Source organism: Sceloporus occidentalis, unplaced genomic scaffold (assembly GCF_023333645.1).
Source record: "Sceloporus occidentalis isolate IW3139 unplaced genomic scaffold, rSceOcc1.0.p SCAF_259, whole genome shotgun sequence".
Lineage (NCBI taxonomy): Eukaryota > Metazoa > Chordata > Lepidosauria > Squamata > Phrynosomatidae > Sceloporus > Sceloporus occidentalis.
The window spans coordinates 238,817-259,709 of record NW_028317239.1 but is presented as its reverse complement, the minus strand read 5'-3'; the positions used below and the strand labels follow the sequence as shown (position 1 = coordinate 259,709).

The window sequence follows — 20,893 nt, the reverse complement described above, 5'->3', positions numbered from 1 at the left end:
TTCTCTTCTAAACAGTCTCCAAGCCCAAACAGATCAGAACAGTATTCCTGGTCAGATACATAGACCATGGAGTAGTAACAAGCTTGCCCGATTTTTTTAGGCAATATATATGCAATTCTGTAAGTAACATAAGGGCAGAATGTTTGCAATGTGGATGTGGTATAGTTCTGTGCGAAGCTCTGTCCACATTACTTATCCTAATTGAAAGAGCCAGCAACTATCATTAAACATGTATTTTGTTACTAAAATATTCAATGTTAGTTCATAGGGTGAATCAGCCACTTTTCCCAAATCCTACATTTTTACAGTTTTTGACACTGCTTGCCGGTGATAAAGGTTGTATATTTCAGAAATCTGAAACTGTAGATCAACTGTAGTTGTCCATGCAAACCCCCCCCCCCCCCCCTTGAACCTGCCACCCTTCTGTACCCGCCACCCAAGCAGTCTAGGCTAGAATATGAGAATATGTCACTGGATATGTAAGTAACAGCTATGCGGCAGATGAAGAAAAACATCCATGTACATGTTAGATGCTAAGAAGTGTTCTCCTGTTTTACTGTAAGTTGCAGAATAGGTTGATGTCTTTGTGCCGAGAAAATTTTGAGCCAGGCTCTATGTGTTAGGTTTGGCTTTAGGAGGTGATGGGAAGTGTGGTGCTGAATGGATTAACAGCCTCATTTGTTAGCAATTAGGTTACAATTATTCTCTATGCTTCCACCTCCAGGAAGGGCTCCTCCAAGCTGCAGGAGGTAATGAAAAAAGACCACCCATAGCCATTAATGATTCTACCATGTCTCAGCATCAGGCCAGGGAGTCTCCAGTGGCTGAGAGGGGAATTAGGAAGAACGATGAAAGGAATGAGCCGGGAAATCTGTAATTGACAGATGTATTGTGTACACAAAACAAGTGCAGGCTTTACAGCTGATCAATTGGCATAAACACGAAGCAGGATTTTTGAGTGATGTCAGTGGGGCTTATTCACTAAACAGTATTTTGTAGGTGACTCGTGGTCATATAAGAAGGTGTCTTTCTATAAGTCATAGTTAAAAAGGTTTTTTTGACGCATTGTAGGATTTATCATGCAAATACACAACAGTAAAATGCAAGATTGATATACATAGTGATTCCTTGCTTTTACATTGTAAGCTAGATACAGTGAGAAAATGAAATAATGAGAAGAGTTAGAGGCGGGAAAGGGTAATAAGGCATCCTTGCCAGCACCCATGGCAACAGAAGAGGCAGATGGGCAGAGGTGCTACTACCATTCAATGGAGATTATCAGTTTGACCAGATGTCCCCATTTTCAGGAGAAAATCCCCTAAAAGACACCCCTAGCTCAGGAAGTGTCCTCTGAACCCAGGGCATCTATCAGGGGGGTATAAAAAGTACCCAGGGTATGGGCCTGAGCAAAGCAGGGAGGCCCAGCTCCGTCACAAGCCTCCTAGTTTCCTTAGGGCCAATAAAGTCCTAAAGAGAAAAAATGTTGGAGAGAAAGATTATGAGATTTAGAGATGTAATGGGTCATCCAATGATCAACAATAATCAAAGTGAATATAAGAAAACATCAACAACTGAATAAGGTTTGAGTCTTTGCACCAGGAATGGGGGCCGGACTGGTGATGACGAGGCGGCCTTGCCACTTTAAGGCCAGTGGCCACCTGATGACTGTATATATGCACAGCCACTCACTAGGTTTTAATGCTCATGTAGCATGCCGTTGGGCATAGAGTGGCAGAATGGGTGAGTGTGAGGCACTGTTGGCCAGCGGTCAATTTGGGTATTTCCCCGGTGTCCCAGATGGACTTGTCTGTCTTTAAATATGTCACAGTATCTCAGTGTATGACAGGAACTGGATGTGAGATGTGATAAAGTTTGGACAAGTGTTACGTGGTATGGGCCCTTGGCTTCTGCCTTAGAGAGCCAAAGTGAGTAGTCATTGAATATAAAATGTTGTGTAGATCATAGCTCGTGGTATAAGAAGCCGCAAAGTTTATATCTTTTTTTTTCTGACAGTCGAGTGGTAAATAGTGGATGACTAGTATCCAAAGTTCTTTTAGTTATCCCTCTCGCCCATAAATATTGTTAGAGTTCATGGCACTTTCCTGATTTTTTTGGTTCCATCTAGTTTGATTGTGCTTAGGCATAAGCTTTGAGATTCTTTATGTCCCCTCATTAAGTCTGTGTGTCGTCTGACTGAATTTCTGTATGAAAATGAAGACTGGTCTCATTCCTTCATGGTCATCTGTGGAGGAAACGTCTGAATCTTCCATACCACCACCGAAAAGGTCATCTTAACAAAAATGACCCTATGTTTTGGTATCATGGATTACAGACACCTCTCCTGCGCCAACTCCTCCAACATTTGCTACAACAAAAAGTTGAGATTCATTCCATCACAGAAACAGCTTTGTCTACACACAATCTTTATGGAGACTTGATTACGGTTCTGTGCAGCTCTGCGGAGCGTCACATCATCTTTTTGGACGTATCTAATCTAGGAGTGGGCCAGCATTGGGGTTTATTTAGTAAACCTGGACTTTGAAGGTTAGTTGAGATGACATTTCAATAACCATCAGGGCAGTAGGTATAAATGACATCCCCGCTTTGTCTTTCCTCTGATTTATAGACATAACCTAAATGAACTGACCCTGAGAGTTTTTAAAGGTTAAATCCTTTAGCATCCCAAATGCCATGAACAATCAACACAATCTATTCCAGCGGTTCACTGATTGTGCCAACCAAATGGTTCTAATACCTTATGAAAACCCTGTAAAAGTCTCGTATTAAGTTACCGTTGTTCCAGCAAGTGTTTTCTTGTGATATAGCAGAGAGAAAAGCACCATCTGGGATGTTGAGTTATCATTAAGCCGGAGCAGAATCATGGACATCTACGTACGCAGAACAGGGTGGCATTATCAGGAGATTTCCTAGGGAGGGGCAACTACCCCCTTTTCCGCGTTGCCATGGTTTGCCTGATTACATTGCCACGAATATTCAAGTTGATTTACATATCGTGAATCGTGTTTTAGATTTAAATGTCATAATTTAGTCCCCTTTTGCTAAAAGAAACCCTATAAGCCACATCTTAAACTATTTTTAAACTAAATAAAAGAAAGGTTTTTCAGTTTTTCTTAAGCTTTGATTATTCCACCCAAATTAGTGTTTTGTTTCTTCTGAAATTCTTTGTGGGCTCATTAAAAAAAGTTGTCTGAAAGCGTTGACAAAACCCTAATACCAATGTGTTGTGTGCTCCAGAAGGTAAACGTTGGCTGGCTACATTCCTACACTGGCGATCGTCCAAAAATGTTTGAAATTAAATATACCAGCAGTTTTCATGCCTGTTGAGAAATGGCGCAGCCACCTTGCAAAGCAACTCTTACGATTTTCGCTCATCTTAGAACCCCAGAACATGTATTAGTCCCCCTGGGACACAATATGTTTTATCCATCATCAGGCAACAGTGAGAGTTTATTTATCTGGCAACATTGTGTTGTTTATCCTGCAACCGGAGGTGGCAAGGGGGCTCTAATTAATAGCAGCCATTAGCTTCTTTATGGTCTGGGAGGGTGACAGACAGACCTGATATATGACACGACCTCCCGCTGTGCGGTGATGGGCTGCAGAGCAGATACAATAAACTGGAAGTACTTACATATGTAACACAGTCTGTCACTTTTAAAGGGACAGTTTAATGTCCCAGGGAGCTATTCCAAAAATAATAAAGTACTTTCTGAGTACCGTACTTTAATATGCATTATTTAAAAAAGCGATGAGATGTGTTTCTTAATTCTTCACCCGCATTGAAAAGAGCTGGGGGGTGGGTGAAGGGGCAAAGGCTTATGGATAAGTGGGACATCACGAATATTTAAAGAGATCACTAAGATATTGTTTTAATCCAGGACTGCACATGGCTGCATGGTCAGGCAGAGGTTAACGCGTCCGAGGCAACAGAGATGACACTTTCACTCAATGGATAAAATGATGTATATTTGATCAATATATATTTATACATGTATTTAATATATATATTTATTACATGAATAATAATCAGCAATCAATGAAGAAAGGAACAAATTATGCTTGATGTGATCATTCTCAATAACTATTGTCCAGTAATTGTGTGGTTAGTTGCATGTCGTTAGTTTCATGTTCTCAAGCTTCCAACATCCCAGGTCAAAGGACATGTTCAACCACGTTCAGTACCACTAAAACATTCTACATGACATTACTTTGATTTAAATTTAAAGCTTTATACAGATAATAACTAAAAAAAACAGCTATTATATGCATTAAAGTGCATACGATGGCTGGAGAGTCCCTTTAAGTAACAGGTCACAGCACAAAAGACTTATAAAAAGTCTCCTAACAAAGGCTCCTATAAATAAGGGACTGAAGAACTTTACTCCAAAAAAAGGGGACTGTGCCTTTCAAAGAGGAACACTTGGGAATTATTCATTAATCATGAGATCTGTCCACAAAAGAGACAATTGCAACCGCTGCGACCCCTGTAGTTACGCCACTGATTGTTTCTCGTAATGCTAAGCCCGGGTGTAAGTATTAGGGTGCCTACAACTTCTCCATTGATGTCATTGCTTCCTTATTCCCCCCCCAAAGGATGGTTTCTTTAGTCTTCACAGCTCTCCAGCGTCTCCTCTCCTAAACCTCCCGAACCTCTGACCAATTAGGGTAGTGATATCCTCTGATGTCATCAGAGGCCCCTTGCCTGAAACCGTCCATTTACCGTTGATGACGTCCGACTAGCCTCGTGCCAAGTCGTATATTTTCGACACAATAAGGCTGCAAAACGCGGCCCATCCTTCTCACTATTACACTTTTTCTTTACAGTAATTTTAAAACAATATATTTCAACATGTTTTGTTTTTTGGAGCCACATCCCTGGATGAATTCTCTTTTATTCGGCGGGGGAGGTAGCTTCGCCCCTTTTGGTGGGAACCACGAAGCTCCAGCCTTCCGGTCACAGATCCCAGCAGGGGGTTAGGACTCCAGAAGATGAAGATTTGGGAATCTAGTGATCCACCGTGGCACTTTTCGTTCACTTTTCTACACTTTATAGGGAAGCACTTCAGGCAAAAACAATACAAAAGAAGTAAAAATAGCTATAAAGTCATGTAAAGGACATTAGTAAAGCCCGGCCCACAGCCACAACTCTAACCCCGCCCCCTAAAACAACAGCGTCCCTCTTTGGCCATTTCAAATAGTGGGCAGTAGCTTCCTGGTATTTCACTACAGATGCGCATTTTGTAAAAGGGAAACCTGCCCGAAACAAACATGGCTTTCTGCACCTGCGCTCTCCTAGTAATGACGCACAGCCCTTGTCGCGGCGGGCCACGATTCACTCTCGCGATACATACACAGGTGTCCGGTTGCTAGGGCCGCCTGGTTACCGGGGCCTTTGACAGAGGGGCAGTCTCCAAAGACAGACGATGTACTAATCGCCGGGTCCAACTCCTCCCAGGGGGACAGCCTTTGGCGTTGACGTGTCCTTCACCCGGTGAGGGCACCTGATCCCAGCTAAAGGTGCGGGATCTCCAGCTAGAGGTAAGAGCCCTGCCTGTGGTGTGTTCTGTATGCTGCAGTGATCGGAGCTGTCATTCACTCTTAGTACCAGGAAGCGAGCCCTGAATATTCATGGCTCCCAAGCATTATATACACGTGTGTGTATGTGTATATGTGTATATGTATGTATATAGATAGACACACACTGATCACCGTGTGTGGAGGTTGGGGGTCTGTATGATGGGGGCAGCATGATAATCCCCTGGCAGGGCTTCTAGTGACAGCTGTGGGCCTCCAGGAATCCTATTCAGTGGACTGCAGCATAGGGGTCCCTCAGAGGATGTGTTCCTGGCACTGCTGGACCTCCATTCTGCACCCGCACCCATTTATCAGAAATTGGGATGGCATCATAGATGTTGGATGTGCTGTGTTTACCTAAAGGGTTCACGTCGAAGGTCATACATGATAGGGATCATGTATGTAGAACATCCACCAGCGTTCCAGCACCCGTTTTCTTTTTTGTGAAAGAGGCGGCTGTGTCCTGGATGCATAAGCCATCGCTTTTGGGATCGCCCTTTATCATAGTCCATGGGAGCAGATATATTCTAATTTTCTGAATCCCAAGAACATTTTGGGTTGCGCTGTGTGGGTAAAACATTGGGGGTTGTTACTTATATCCACTTTTATATTGGAGCAAGAGAATGATCGCACGCATCAAAACAAAATCTCTGGTTTTATTTAATTTATTTTGTTTTGTTTATTGAATCAACGCTTGTGGTTTATGGAGAGATGCTTGTCATACTTTTTAGCAGACTGAAGTTCATTGAGTAAGACGCCCCCCATCTGAGGAGAAGACCTCCAAAGGCTGTTTTCTTAGATAAAAATCTCGTGACTAGGTTCCCAGAAATCTGCAAGTTGGGCATTCCATTATAAAGGGTCCACTAAGCTGTGCGCTGTACACGTAGACCGTCCCTTTCTCCAGATTATTGTAGGCACACCTAGGAGAAGGCTTATCAGAAAGATAAATACACTGAATTTTTATCGGCCTCCTGGGAAGCAAATAAACCTGTAACTAAACCAGGATGTCTTGGGAATGTGACCCAGCAGCCTAATGGCCGTTCCCCTTCCGTGACTACTAGCCACAGCTCATCGCTGACAGTTCTTAAGGTGTATGGATGTTCCGTGGTGGGCTTTTAAAGACCCTCATCTGGAATGTAAATTGTTGGGGGCTTATCTAGCATTTGTTGTATTGTGTTTTGTACCTCTGTAGCTATTATAATGTATAAAATATCTAATTTCTTGTGTTGGCAGGTGAAATGCTTTGGTAACATTACATTGAGAGAGAAGAAATGATGGCATTATGGGGTGAATTCCTTTCTTTTCTGAGCGATTGTTCCTGGTAGAATTCCAAAAAATGGGAAGGTGAGTAAAAAACAAAAAGAAAAGAATCCCAGCATCAGTAGTGATAACAAGTAACAAGATGCAGTGCGGCGTTCCCTGCTCCAATACTAGAATGACTTTGTTACAGTGACAAGCATTTAAATGAGCTCATTGCTGCTGTTGTGATGCAGGGCTCTAGGAGATGAGCTTCACAGCCAGATATTCACCTGAAGGGGTTCCGGAAGTAGTAGACATTAAATGGCAGGTGAAATATTACCCAAGAATGAGATATTCCATCCCAGCAGAATGAATGAAAATAAAATATGTGTCTTCTATGGAGTTATATGGGAGTTTCAGGGCTACCATCAGTGTAGTTTGGCCGCTACAATTGTATGAGGCCAGATCACTGGGGGTGCCCTGGGTCCTCTTTCTGTGCCGTACTGCTGAACCCTTTTACCGATGACATTCAAAGGCCTAGGGCATGTTCTGGATGCGGCAACTTGAGGTCCTCTGTAATGCATGCTGATGTCAGGAGGACACGTAGCGTGGCAGATCATCTTACTTCTGTAGTGCCTCAGGACATCGGCTTGTGTTGCGCTGCTCTTCCTGATGCTCGATCTGGGCCATGCAAATAACCGGGACGCGTACACAACAGATAGGGGTCTGGGGGGTAAAGGCACAGGGATAATGTGATGAAGGGAGGAAGGCAAAAAGAAAAATATGAATTTAGGCCTATAGGTGAGGGAGGAGCGCTCCGTAACCAACACGTTTCCGATATGACCCCAGTCTGGAGTTTATTGCCTCTCCACCTGCCTCCTGAACCAAATCAGCCAATCGGCTATGCACTGTACCTTGCGGCTTCTCGAATCATTACTGCTGGCTACTACATTCTGTTGTGGATGAATCTACTCCCTGGTTAAACTGCGAGGGATTCAAGCCTATGGGATATGATGCTTGTCCATGCCCTTGCAGTACTGCATTTCACTTTTGCCCATCAGGGTTAATGTAAAGTAAGTCTGTCCACCACTATACCTGGTATGTCTCCTAAACGACTGGATGACGTGTGATTGTTTACACGCATGGACGTAAGGTTTGCTAGATCATGTATGTTGTTGTTGTCATATGTAACGTTTTACATTTTCTACTGTGAAATTAGTAATGTCCGGCTGACAAACTCTGTCTTTTTTTAAATCACAGGATAAACATTGCTTGCCTGCTTCCAGCTTCCTGGCATTTCAGCCTCTCTCCTGCCAGCTGCCCCCGTGTCCTGAATGTCACCCTACGGCAGCTGCTGATTATCAGCGTGGCGGCCGCCGTTCTGTTCTTGCTTATCTACTCTCTGCTCTTAGCGAGGACCAAGTACAGCCGAACACATCGAGAAAGAAAATATCACAGGTAATTGAATCGCTTGCACGCGCAGTAAAACGTAAGCACAAAGGCTCATTGTTTACTGAAATATCGATTAAATAAATCATCCTTTGTACTTTTTTTGAGAGCACAAAGAACCTCAGTGAGAGAATTAAATGTTCAGCTCAGTCTTTCTTTTTCCTTGTGCTAAAATTATTCGTATTTATTTTCTTTTCTATTTAGGGAACTGCCCTTTTTATTTGGTACTTTTTATGTTTTACTACCTTTGGTACTACGATGGGCACCATAGCTTGTAAGATGAAAGGTGAAACTCCCACCATGCTTGTATACAATTTACATATTGTCCTGCGATCTGCCATAACAGTATGACCGCTGACAGGTGAAGTGAATATCATGGCACCTGTCAGTGTGGGGGGGGGGGGATATATTAGGCAGCAAGTGAATATTTCGTCCTCAAAGTTGATGTGAAGCAGGATCTGAGCGACTTTGACAAGGGCCAAATTTTGATGGCTCGACCACTGGGTCAGAGCATCTCCAAAACTGCAGCTCTTGTGGGCTGTCCCCTCTTTCGTGGACGTGGTATTCCCTGATGGCATTGGCCTGTTTTGGCAGGATAGTGCTCACAAAGCAAACATGTTTCTGAAGTGGTTTGGGGAACACAACAGCGAGTTCAATATGATGACTTGGCCTCCAACTACCTCAGATCTCAATCCATTCGAGCATCTGTGAGACGAGCTGGACAAACAAGTCCGGTCCATGGAGGCCGCACCTCACAATTTACAGGACTTAAAGGATCTGCTGCTAACGTCTTGTGCCGCATACCACAGCTCAACTTCAGAGGTCTAGTGGAGTCCGTGCCTCGACGGGTCAGGGCTGTTTTGGCGGCAAAAGGGGGACCTACACAATATTAGGCAGGGGGTCATAATGTAATGGCTGATTGGTGTGTGTGTGTGTGTGTATATATATATATATATATAATGTGTGTGTGATCACCTACCCATGATCCTTGCGTATCATCACACGTAGCGCAGCATACAACATAATCATGTTAATGATGCAAATGGCTTCAAACATCCTTACGCAAGCTACATGTCACAAAAACTAGGAAAGGCAACACTCAGGGAGTTAAGGGACTTGTCCAAGTTCTTCTGCACACATTGCTAGGTACTCTACAGGCAATACCGATATGCCACATTCTAAAAGTAAAGGAAATAGTGGGAGTCCCGCTTTAACTGTGGAATGCTAGATACATTAGAAAAGGTTTAGGCTCAATTTAAAAAAAAAGATATATATATATTGATCTTGCTTTTATGCCAAACCCACTGGATAGCCTGTTTTTTTCCTCCCTCCGCAGGTATCTAGGTCATGTGACGGATATGGAAGCCACTGACACAAGCAACCCCAATTTAAATTACGGCGTGGTAGTGGATTGTGGGAGCAGTGGATCACGGATATTTGTGTACTGCTGGCCACGTCACAATGGCAATCCACACGACCTGCTGGACATCAAGCAAATGAGAGACCAGAACAGAAATACTGTGGTCTTGAAGATCAAGCCAGGTATGTGGTGGGACGGAGCTAAAATACTGGAAACCAGGGCACGGGGTTTAAAATTAAAACCGAAAATTAAAATAAAAGGGTTGGAGAGGACTTTGACCAGTTTGTTTTTAATACGACATTACATGACAACCATTAACACATTTGCATTACACCTCCCTTCCATTTGTATACACTTGTTAAGATCATGCTGTATTTTTCAGATTTTTATCTTTCTAGATGTATTTTGTCTTTTCTTATAATATATAATAATATAACACCTTACCGTTTACACTTTGCTGTGTGCCATATTTTGTGTAACTGTGTTAAAACACTGCCACCTAGTGTTTAGTTACTGAAACAGCATTTGCAAATACAACTAAAGTTGTCCTGGTTACAGATATCTAGTTTTGCAGAATCCTAAACCTATGCAAGATGTTAAATGCATCATTTGTGTTTGATTTCATGTGTCTTGTGCAGCATTAGAACGGTCAGGAATAAAATGTTGATGTCTCTTCATGCATTTTAGTACATGTATATATTGAAGGATCGTTACAATACATATAAGGTCAGTCCATGAAATAAAAATATACTTCTATAGCAAGACAAATTAGATCATACCACAACAATAATCCCTGGGGTTGAGGTTTTGTGGGATTGAGCAGGTGAGGAGAGCACAACACGACAATAAGGTAAGACTACAGTATATAGCAGGGGTGTCCAACCTGCGGCCCTCCAGCTGCTGCAGGACTACATCTCCCATAATGCTCTTTCAGCTAAGGGGCTGGCTGAGGAGTATGGGATATGTAGCCCTGCAGCAGCTGGAGGGCCGCAGGTTGGACACCCCTGGTATATAGACTTCCTTGCCCATAGGCAGTGTAGATGAAGGGTTTTCATTTTCTCCATTTGTTTATTGAAATATTCATTGAATTTGAACCTTTAGACAGCTATACGTTCTGGATTAGGTAACATAGGTATGAGAAAAGTAGTAGTGAAGTTGATGCCTCTCCTGTAGCTTGGGATGGGGGCTGCTGATCAGCTTCGGAGTCTTCTTTCCAGTTCCCAGATTGCACTTTTAATGGTAAGCATTTTGTATACATTTAGGAATAAATATATATCTCCTAAAGGCAGCAATCTGCCAGTGGAGCAGGCAACCTAATGTGGCTACTTGCTACCATGTTTACAGAGGATGGGGGTTATCAAGGACATGGTATTGTTACGTGTCTCATCACCTTCAGCCAAAATTATGATGAGGGTGATGGGGATTGCATCCTGCCAAAACATGTTAATTTTTTTTTATTTTTTAAACAACCCCAGCCCCTTTTCATGTACAAAGTATATTGGAGCCCGTTGTGCATGGACTATGGTGACTTTTACTGCAAACAGATGAGTGTAAACATTAAGAAATGAAACCTCTGCTTCCTCTGCCCCCTGGCTGCTCTATTGAAAGCAGGAAGCATACTTAAGTACACCTCCTGTATACATGCACTGAAGCATTATTATGGAAGCCAGTGGGAGTTCCATGAACGCTTAACTCCACTTCCATTAATTTCATATACATTTATCAGTCATAGATCATTAGGTGCAGGATAAGAAGGAAGACGCTCTATGTTGGAGAAACTGTGTAGTAGAAGTAGACGGTCAAAGCGCAGAAGGTATTCAGGTGAGAGTGAACTCTGAGGCTGAGATTTCATAGGGGCAAATCTAGAAGAACAAAGGAATTCCAGCCCCAGCGATCACTGGCAGAGCGGGCTCCATTACTCCAACGCAGCCAAATTCCCCGAGGCCAGTAATTACCGAGGTGGAGATATTAATCTCCCAGTTCCACTTAAAGCCCTTTTGTATGTGTGCATGAAGCGTACAGGTGGCTGTGTCTACACCGAGGCTTTAAATAACAGCGTTATCGATTCAGTATGTATTCTTTATAAATTAACTATTCATTGGATGGTTGATTCATCGTACAGGTTGAACGATACGTTTTGTCAGACAATAAAAACCGTAATTTCAGTAACAGCTCTCCCTCCTGTCCACTAGGAAGGATTAGCAACAGAGAGGTAACGGGAATGGAGGAGAAAACGGAAAAAAAAAGAGAGTAAATAGAAAAGGAAAAAAAAAAGAACGATGATGGAGAGGCAGGGAGTTCTTTAATGTAAACAGTCATAGAGGGCATAGATCTGTAGCTGTTAGAGACCCCTATTGATGTGAATGCAGGCCAGGAATACACATTTATAGTGTACACATGTATTTGCTGGGAGACGATTCCATGTGATAAGTCTGTATATTTTAACCATGTGAAAAAGGGTTCCCTTCAAAGTGAGACTTGGAAGCTCAGTCTGCGCAAAATTCTGCCAAAATCGTGTTTAGATCGTATTATTGCCGTACCGGCTATACAGTTGCTGGCATACATGCTGCCAGCCCGGTGTGTGACTTAAAATATGGGGGCGATCCATAAGGAATAGGATGCCGAAGATTGTGATAATTGCGGGTGTATTCGGTGTGTTGGCTTGTAATGTGGTTTAGCATGATTTACATTGTAACCCACATTTGGTAATCCATAGAAATACCAAATTTGGCAGCAAATAAAAACCATTTGGCCCATTAAGCCTGCCGGGTTTCCCTGATATAAGAAGTCAGACCTTAGTCCTTGGTCTTGTCTTTAGGATAACTTGATGCCTATCCCATGCATGTCTAAATTCTCCCCCACTGATTTACTTTACCACTTCTAGTATGAGGCTGTTCCATGTATCTACTATCCTTTCAGTAAAGCAAAACTTTCTTGCATTACATGTACACCTCTGACCCTTTAGTTTTAGATAATGGCCTCTTGTTCCAACATCTCTCCATCTTTGAAATAAACTTCCCTCCTGCGCCGTGTCAAGTCCATTTATTTATTTAAAGGTCTCCTCTAAGCGATCTGAATGTCTTTTTAAATAAAAAAACTAAAATGTCAGGCAAGGTTGCGCAGGATTCCTGGCATTCGAGGAGTGGAGTCCTGTCGTACGGTTTAGTTGTATAGGGCAGTAAAGTGTAGGATTTGGGAAAAGTCACAGAGCTTCTTCAGTCGCTTACCCAAAGATCCCGTGAAGTACTACGATCCGGCCGGTCTGCTGAAATGGAGCCTTGGCGGGTTTATTGAGCGGAGCAAGATACAATCAGCAAAAATAAATCCTTCTGTGGGCTATGATCCAGTTCCCAGAGTGTTCTAACCAATGCATGATGACACAATTAAAAATGCCTTTCCGTATGCCATGTGCTTCGTGTTTCCTGGATTGGATTGGCCCGATTTTAGACCTTTAGGAACCACCGTATGTCTGATGAAACCATAATCGACCGCAGCGCTGAAAACCATCTATAAATGACAGAGAATACCATTCAAAAGTTTGGGGTCACTTAGAAGTGTTCCTGTTTTTTGAAGGAAAAGCACATGTTGTCGATTAAAAAAAACACGAAATGGATCAGAAATCCAGCACAGACGGTGTTAATGTTGTAAATGACTATTGTGGCTGGAAAGTGGATTTTTAGTGGAATATCTTCATAAGCGTACAGAGGCCCTTTATCACTCCCATCACTCCTGTGTTCACTGATCCAAGTTTAAGTTTAAAATGATAATTGATCATCGGAAAACACTTTTGCAATTATGTTACAGCTAGAAATGTCCTTGTTTTCCATGACAACTAAGTGACCCCAAACTTTTGAGGGGTGGTGTATGTACAAGATTGGGCGCAGTGTTATATGCACCAGTTAGGGTGGTTGGTAGTTCTTTAAAGATGGCTGACATTCTAATGGCATATGGCACCATGGTACTTACCCATGGCACAAACCTCGGCACTTAAAACTGTAGTTGTAGCCTAAACGTGCTGCCATCATGGGATCCCTCACAAACATGCAGTCTCACGTGTGATTATACATGTTTTGTGGGCTCTCCTGTTGTACTTGTCCATATCCTTTCTGCTTCCATTTTTTCTGCTCCGTTCTGGGTAAACCCCACTAATCTCTGAACAATCCCGGTCTTTTCTCCTGCGCATTGTGGTATGCGCCCTTCTGAGTTAAAATTCCATGCTTTTTATTAGCTTATTTCATGGTTGGTTTTTTTTTCCTCTCCAAACCTGTTTGCTATTACTGAAACATGGTTGACTTAATCCAACTGTCAGCAGAAGATGCCTGTGGAGGGCCTCTCCGTCTCATACATCTCCTGATAATGGAAAGCCAGATTTCCCGCCTTCTATCCCGCATTGCCGTAATCAGGTTCTATCTCGGGACTCACATTCCACTCAAAGCGTTGATGTTGACGACCTCTTTTTGAACCGAGGTTTATGATTTTGTTCTCTAACCATTTTTGCCTCCTAAACCAGATTGTTGTGTCTCAAAAAAGTGCTATCGGTTTGTCTTGGAATTGCCGATTATCTCTTCAGTTTCTGTTTCATGCGTTCCTCTGACTGGACTGATTGACGCTTGGTGTTCATTTGCTTACGTCGACCAGGGATTTAAACCCCAGGCTGTTCAGAGGCCAAATTCCTCCTTTCTCAGATGCTCTTTTGTAAAATTCAGATCGTGTTGGTTATTACTATATTACAGCGACCTAAAAGACACAATTCTACACAGAATAAAATGTGTTATTTATAAGCTCTACTCAGTCGATGAAGAGGTTGCGACGTATGTTGAAAGGCCTCGGTAAAGCCTTGTCACCCAAGCCATGCATCTAGCCACATTGCCTGAAGGTAGTGTCCCCCTTTGACCACATGAAATGCTGAATTTTGCACTACGTACGTAATTTAGAAACGCATAGAGATCAGGACAAGATAGAACAAGAATGAGGCACCGGAAGCGGTAATATTGTAACAGCCGCGACTGCTTGCATCCCATGAACTGTCAGGTCCTTTCGGTATTGTGTTAGAAACCTTAGCACACATCTAACACACAGCTTTAAAGAGTTTACTAAAGCCGTGTGTCTTAATACGAGAAAACCTGCTCTACCGGCTTACGGATTTTGCGATGAACGATGCCTTGGGTAAAGTGGAGCGGATTGACGGCTGTATTCGGAAGATGTTGGCAGAAGCCAACTCCAATGAGCTTCTTCTCCAAGGATACCTTGGGTGGCCCTGTAAAAATTACATATTTCTTGAAAGCAAATGTAAAATGATCTCACTCATTAAATTGAAACCGCAACTCCCACTTTTAGTAAATAAACTCTCATGCGAGTGTTAATGCTGCACAAAACAAGGGATATGTAATCTACCTATTACTGTAATCCGGAATGGTTGCCAATACTTGGCCTTCCCCTATTCATAAATTCGTAGCGGAGTTGGCCAAGTACGGATACCCGTCTCTTATTAGATACAGTAGCCATAAACCCATTGCCGCATCTGGTACTCCACATGTATGTGGGCTGACTGTGCTTTCTCTTGTACTCTGTAGACCATATGTTTTACGTATTGTCAGTGCATCACCCCTGCTGACGTACACTTGCTTCCTCCAGCGGCGATGAGCCTTATACAATTGCTCTTTGATACTGTATTTGCACAGCTGGTACACAATCCTAATTCTTGCCGTTCTCACGTCTGAGACAGAATGGTATTTGAGCCGATGACCAGATTTCTAGCTCGGCACGTTCTAACGCTTTGCTTTTCTCTTGCAGGCATTTCAGAACTAGCAACCACCCCAGAGAAAGCAAGTGACTATATCTCCCCTCTGCTCAAGTTTGCGGCTGGCCACATACCCCGGGAAAAGCACAAAGAGACCCCCTTGTATATTCTCTGCACAGCAGGTCTTCGCATTTTGACTGAGAGGTAATTTAGACTAGCCAAGTGTAAGCTGTGAAGGGGAAATTATTCCTCTGTCTTCCTTCCTGCCATACAGACAGGTACAGAATCCATGACATGTCAAAATGCTCTTCCTCTTCCTCACTGATTGTAGTTCTTGTTTTCAGCCAGCAGGAGGCAATCCTGGAAGACTTGAGGACGGACATCCCCGTACATTACGACTTTCTCTTCTCCGACTCCCACGCAGAGGTCATCTCAGGGAAGCAGGAGGGTACGTGAGCCGGCACATCCCGTACTTCACACCACAGAAGCCTGTCCTTTACCAACACAATACCGCCTTTCTTCTATCCCCTTTAACCCAAGAACCACTGTACGCTCTTGGGTATATTTTTCGTGGCATTGTGTGAAAAACCATCAGGTTCTGTCAATAGCAACATGCATTGTGGTCACACAATTTTCTACGCGTAGCTCCCTCGCTGTTAGGATGCTGACATTATTATTTGTAATTCATTGTAGGTGTGTACGCCTGGATCGGCATCAACTTCGTGCTCGGCCGCTTTGATCATATTGATGACGGTGAGCGCGTGATAACACGCGACTGTTTGCGGGTCACACTGGCTCCTTGTATTTTAATTGCTGTTTTAGTGGCAAGTGGGAAAAAAACTACTATTATCCTTAATAAATATTGTGTTTGTGTGTCCTTTATCATCATGCCTTTTATGCTCACCCTGTGTATCCCTACAGAAGATGATGCTGTGGTAGAGGTGAATGTACCTGGTAATGAAGACAAGGAAGCCATCTTGCGCAAGCGCACGGCCGGCATCCTGGACATGGGTGGGGTTTCCACCCAAATCGCATACGAAGTTCCTAAAAGTGTAAGCTTTACCTCCTCCCAGCAGGTCATTATCAGTACAATCTTACTCCTTTTATTTAATTTGCTCCTGTTTTTATTTTCAGTTGTGTTCCTTCCATCCCAAGCTGCCTGTGTTATCCCATCTTTGGCTGGCGTAACTGAATCACGCAAGATATTTTTCCATTGCTTCAATCCCAGCTACTGTACCTATCCCCCCCCCCCCCGCCTGAAAAGAAAAGCCTGTTTATTCACTATAGCAACGGCTAGATTTAACATCTTCCAGATGAAAATCCCAGTACAGGGCAGAGGTCATGCTGTGAAGTTGTGGGTAACAGGCTCCTGGGGAAGCGTGCGGGAACATTATTTGCCATGAAGTACGTGGAATTTCTAGCCTTTACCCGTTGCACAGGTAGTAGATGTTAATGTAATCAGATAAGCTAGCGTTATAACTTCATGGACATATTACAAGGCCAGCATCCCATAATATAATATGTAAGAAGAATTAAAAGGATTATATATATAGATATATATATATATATATATATATATATATACACCCTGTTGATACATAGGATCTTATCTAACGTGAGAGAATTTACGTCTGTTAGGATTCCCTGGCAAGTAACCAGAAATAAGGCCAAGTTAATGGTAGTTTGGGAAACTGAGACCTTTTTTGTGCTGAGTACACAGAATGGTGTCTTGAAAACACTGTTATTATTTTTCCGTTTCACATTACAGCCCCCGTCTCCCTCGTCCCTGTTCTGTAAGCATATTCAGGATTTTGATTTATAGGAAAAGTTTTGAATGCAGAATAGCTTGTAGCAGATCTTGCAATAGGCTTCCATCGTAGCTTTCTGTGTCTACGTGTCCTACTCAAGACCACGTTTCCAGAGCCCTTTTTTCCCCCCCGTTTTCTGCCGTTCCCCTGCCTGACCTGCGGGTTGGTGAGCGACTTGCTCCATCTTCTTCGGTGCAGCCGTCGCTACTGTTATTAATATAATATATCAGAACCCCCCTGGCAGGAAGAAGTGTTCTGTGAACATGCGCTAAACTTGTTATGGCATTAATAACTGGGATAGTAACTCTCTCCTAGGAGCTAGGTGCCACGAATATGTCCTTGCATCTGTAACCATGATTATAATGAAACACGGGGGTCTAAGCTTTTACTTTCCAAAGCTTCCAAGCCTATCCGGTGTGGAGTACAGAATCTGTGTGCTGGTGGAATCACCTTTTGGTATTTTTTTAAAATAAACCCTTCCAATTTGCAGTCTTCACACCGCGAGCGCTGGGACATGGTGCTCTAGAATAAGCGGCTGCCTTCAGGGTAATGTTATATAACCGCTTTGCTTCTTATTGAAAGCAATAATTCTAAAATGTTATAGAAGAAATGAGTTACACGGACCTCCTATACAAGGGCCTTTGTTGTCGTAAAGTTTTCGATCTTATTTCCAAGCAATGACAGGGACTTCAAGAATTTGGTAACAAACCATTATTAAGGGGCTTATAGGAAGGCTTAAGATATCTGTTTGCTGGTGGTATTTGTCCAAAAGCGATTAGGAAACACTGTTGTTTCAGTTCAGGGCTATGGCTGGTTTGGAGGAATAAATCATTCTCAGATATGTCTAGATTATTTCTTAATAAACCCCTGTCTGAATTTTGTAATTTGAACACACACCCCCCCTTCCTCCTGCTCAGACAGGTCGACTGTTCTTTCCCATGGGAAATCAGTATATGTGTCTATGTATATGTGTGAATATATATATAGATATATAATATATATATATAATAAACATGATTATACTGTACATATGGTAAAGGTTCATGCATGTTCTGGCTTTGGCTGCCGCTTTCTGGACGTGGCTATTCATTTCTGCTCTGTTTACCGGATGTTCCCTTCCGTCTCGTATACCCGCAGGAAGAGATGGCTAAGAACTTGCTGGCAGAGTTCAATCTTGGCTGCGATGCCCACGAGACACAGCATGTATATAGGGTATACGTGGCCACTTTCCTGGGTTTTGGGGGCAATGCTGCTCGCCAGAGATATGAGGGGGTCATCTTTTCCAGCACCATGGAAAAGAACAGGTGAGCGCCAGTCCTGATTTTAACCGCTTGCTTTTTGAGATCACATGGGCCTCGTGCTTCTGTGTCACTGTATGACCATTAAACACAACTGATTAGTGAGAAATGAACAGACACCTCATGACCGGTTTTAACTCTTATCTTTTCCTGGTCTTTAGTCATTGACATGTTTGATAACAAGTTGAGTAGCCAATACTGAAAGCCACGCAGCCACAACTAAAGTAAAAGATAGATTTCCAACGCCAGCTGGATAGGGTTGTTAGCCGCAGTGAGTTCCCACCGGCGTTCCTTTTAGTATTACTAGATAATCTTCACTGGTACCTAAGTGGTTCCGCATCTAACTGCGTTGCTTTTACGGAACCAAATTAACCGTGTAATTTTATAAAACCTCCGTTGTATTCAGTGTACACCAAGAACCGCGTTAAATCTCACACTCGCAGGCCTTTGTTTACGGTTTAGGCTTTTGGGGAAGCAGCTTGGTATGTCCTCGGATGCTCCTTACTTGGACCCATGTCTTCCACTGGACATCTCCGACACAATCGAGCAGGGGGGACAGACCCTGTATGTGCGCGGCACAGGAGACTTCCAGCTGTGCCGTCGGGTCATCCAACCCCTTATGAACTTGTCCAATGAGACTCAGACCACCCTGAATGGCATCTACCAGCCGCCGCTCCCCTACCACAACAGCGAGTTCTACGGCTTCTCGGAGTTCTACTACTGCACGGAGGATGTACTGCGCATGGGGGGAGACTACAGCTCTGCGCGCTTCTGGCGGGCAGCACAGGTAAGCGGTGGCTGAGGGTAGTTATCACGTGGCATTTATAGGAGATGGACCTGCCAAGCACCATATAGTGAGAACCAGCACTGTGTGAACTCCATGCTTTGAGTCTCCAACGTCTATGTTTCTGTATTTCCAGGATTACTGCTCTACGAGATGGTCTGTGCTCAAGGAGAGATTTGACCGTCGTCTTTATGCATCACACGCTGACCAACATAGACTTAAGTGAGTGTCGGGAACCGGCAAAGACTTCCTTGAAATCGGGGCAGAAAGGTTAATGAAGGATAGCACTTTTTTTTTTTTAGACCACTTTTTGCTGTATTACATAGGAAATTATTCTAATAGTCTAAACTTGGACGTGTTAGTGGTCTCAAAGGTACGTTCTTTAGTAACGTATATTACTGAGTTAAAGTTAGACTACTAATAGTTACCACAAACTTGTTCGGACTGACCACCCCGGGTAAAATAAGAAAGTCAAAGACTGAGTAACAAAGCTAAAAGTTGGTATTTTTGTGACTCCTCTCAGATATCAGTGCTTCAAGTCGGCCTGGATGTATGAGGTTTTCCATACAGGCTTCTCCTTCCCAGCTAATTACAGCAATCTGAAGACTGTGCTGCAGGTTTACGACAAGGAAGTGCAGTGGACGCTCGGAGCCATTTTGTACCGAACCAGATTCCTGCCCCTGAGGTAGAGAACAATTTTTGTCTTCGTTTGACGTATGTTAATGTGGTCATTGATCCGCTTGTTATAAAAATATTTTGCCACGATGTTCTACGGTGCAGCACAGTGTGCGCCACACTCTAACCATCCCAATACCATCCTTCCGGCATGGCGTGTCGCTACCACGGCTTATGAACGATACCTGGAGAATTGAACAAAGGTGTGCCGGGGACAGGTAACCTCGGGTATATTGGGATGCAGAGACTAGAGGGAATATTCATTAACCCAGGAAGTGGGGTAAATTCACATTATTAAAGCATTTTTACGAGCAGGGTTTTGTGCATTGAACAATATCATAAAAGAAGTAGTGTAACCAGAGCAGTGCCTTTTAGCAGAGATTTATATAGATCATCATGTATTGCAGAATATGGCGTTTCTATACCTTGTCAGCATAAATATTGTTCTTATGAACTTCTCACAGGGATATTCAGCAGGATCACTTCCGTGGCAGCCATCCACACTGGCGAGGAGCATCCTTCGTTTACAACCACTACCTGTTCTTGGGTTGCTTCCTGGTGGTCCTGCTCTCCATCGTGCTTTACCTACTGAGGCTTAGACGCATCCACCGCCGCATGCAGCGCAATACCTCTTCCTCTGCTCTGTGGGTGGAACAAGGACTGCAGCCCAGTGGGCTCCCAAGCCCTTTGTGATAAACTGCCATCCGGACCCCACGCGCCTCCTCGTCTGCAGGTCGGAAGGGTTCAATCTGTTCTTCATTCCCCTGTCCAGCAGTGACCATGGATGGAGGGTGAAGGCTGGCAGTGTGTGGGTCGATCTGGCTCTTGGAGCAGCCATAATTGACTGGAGGGGAGACTAAGCCATGTTCTGTGGTTTTTTTTTTAGGGTTTTTGTTTTGTTTGTTTTTTTACCTCAGGGGTCCCCATTGCATCCCTAAGCAGTAA

At 43.3% G+C, this 20,893-nt stretch overlaps 1 protein-coding gene across 1 annotated transcript; it reads left to right on the top strand.

Moving 5' to 3' along the window:
- Nucleotides 1-7,976: 7,976 nt before the first annotated feature.
- On the top strand, nucleotides 7,977-20,641 carry LOC149275888 (ectonucleoside triphosphate diphosphohydrolase 4-like). Its single transcript, XM_089504197.1, has 12 exons — nucleotides 7,977-7,987; nucleotides 8,095-8,292; nucleotides 9,620-9,825; nucleotides 15,437-15,587; nucleotides 15,728-15,831; nucleotides 16,077-16,136; nucleotides 16,305-16,435; nucleotides 18,329-18,495; nucleotides 18,952-19,276; nucleotides 19,410-19,495; nucleotides 19,797-19,958; nucleotides 20,413-20,641. Exons 1-12 carry the CDS (start codon nucleotides 7,977-7,979, stop codon nucleotides 20,639-20,641), a joined length of 1,830 nt encoding a protein of 609 aa, XP_089360323.1.
- Nucleotides 20,642-20,893: the final 252 nt, after the last annotated feature.

Excerpts from the sequence above, each read along its gene's own strand:
- LOC149275888 (XM_089504197.1), top strand. Across the intron at positions 16,137-16,304 it reads CTTTGATCATATTGATGACG|AAGATGATGCTGTGGTAGAG; the intron begins GTGAGCGCGTGA and ends GTATCCCTACAG. Across the intron at positions 18,496-18,951 it reads AGCACCATGGAAAAGAACAG|GCTTTTGGGGAAGCAGCTTG; the intron begins GTGAGCGCCAGT and ends TTTACGGTTTAG.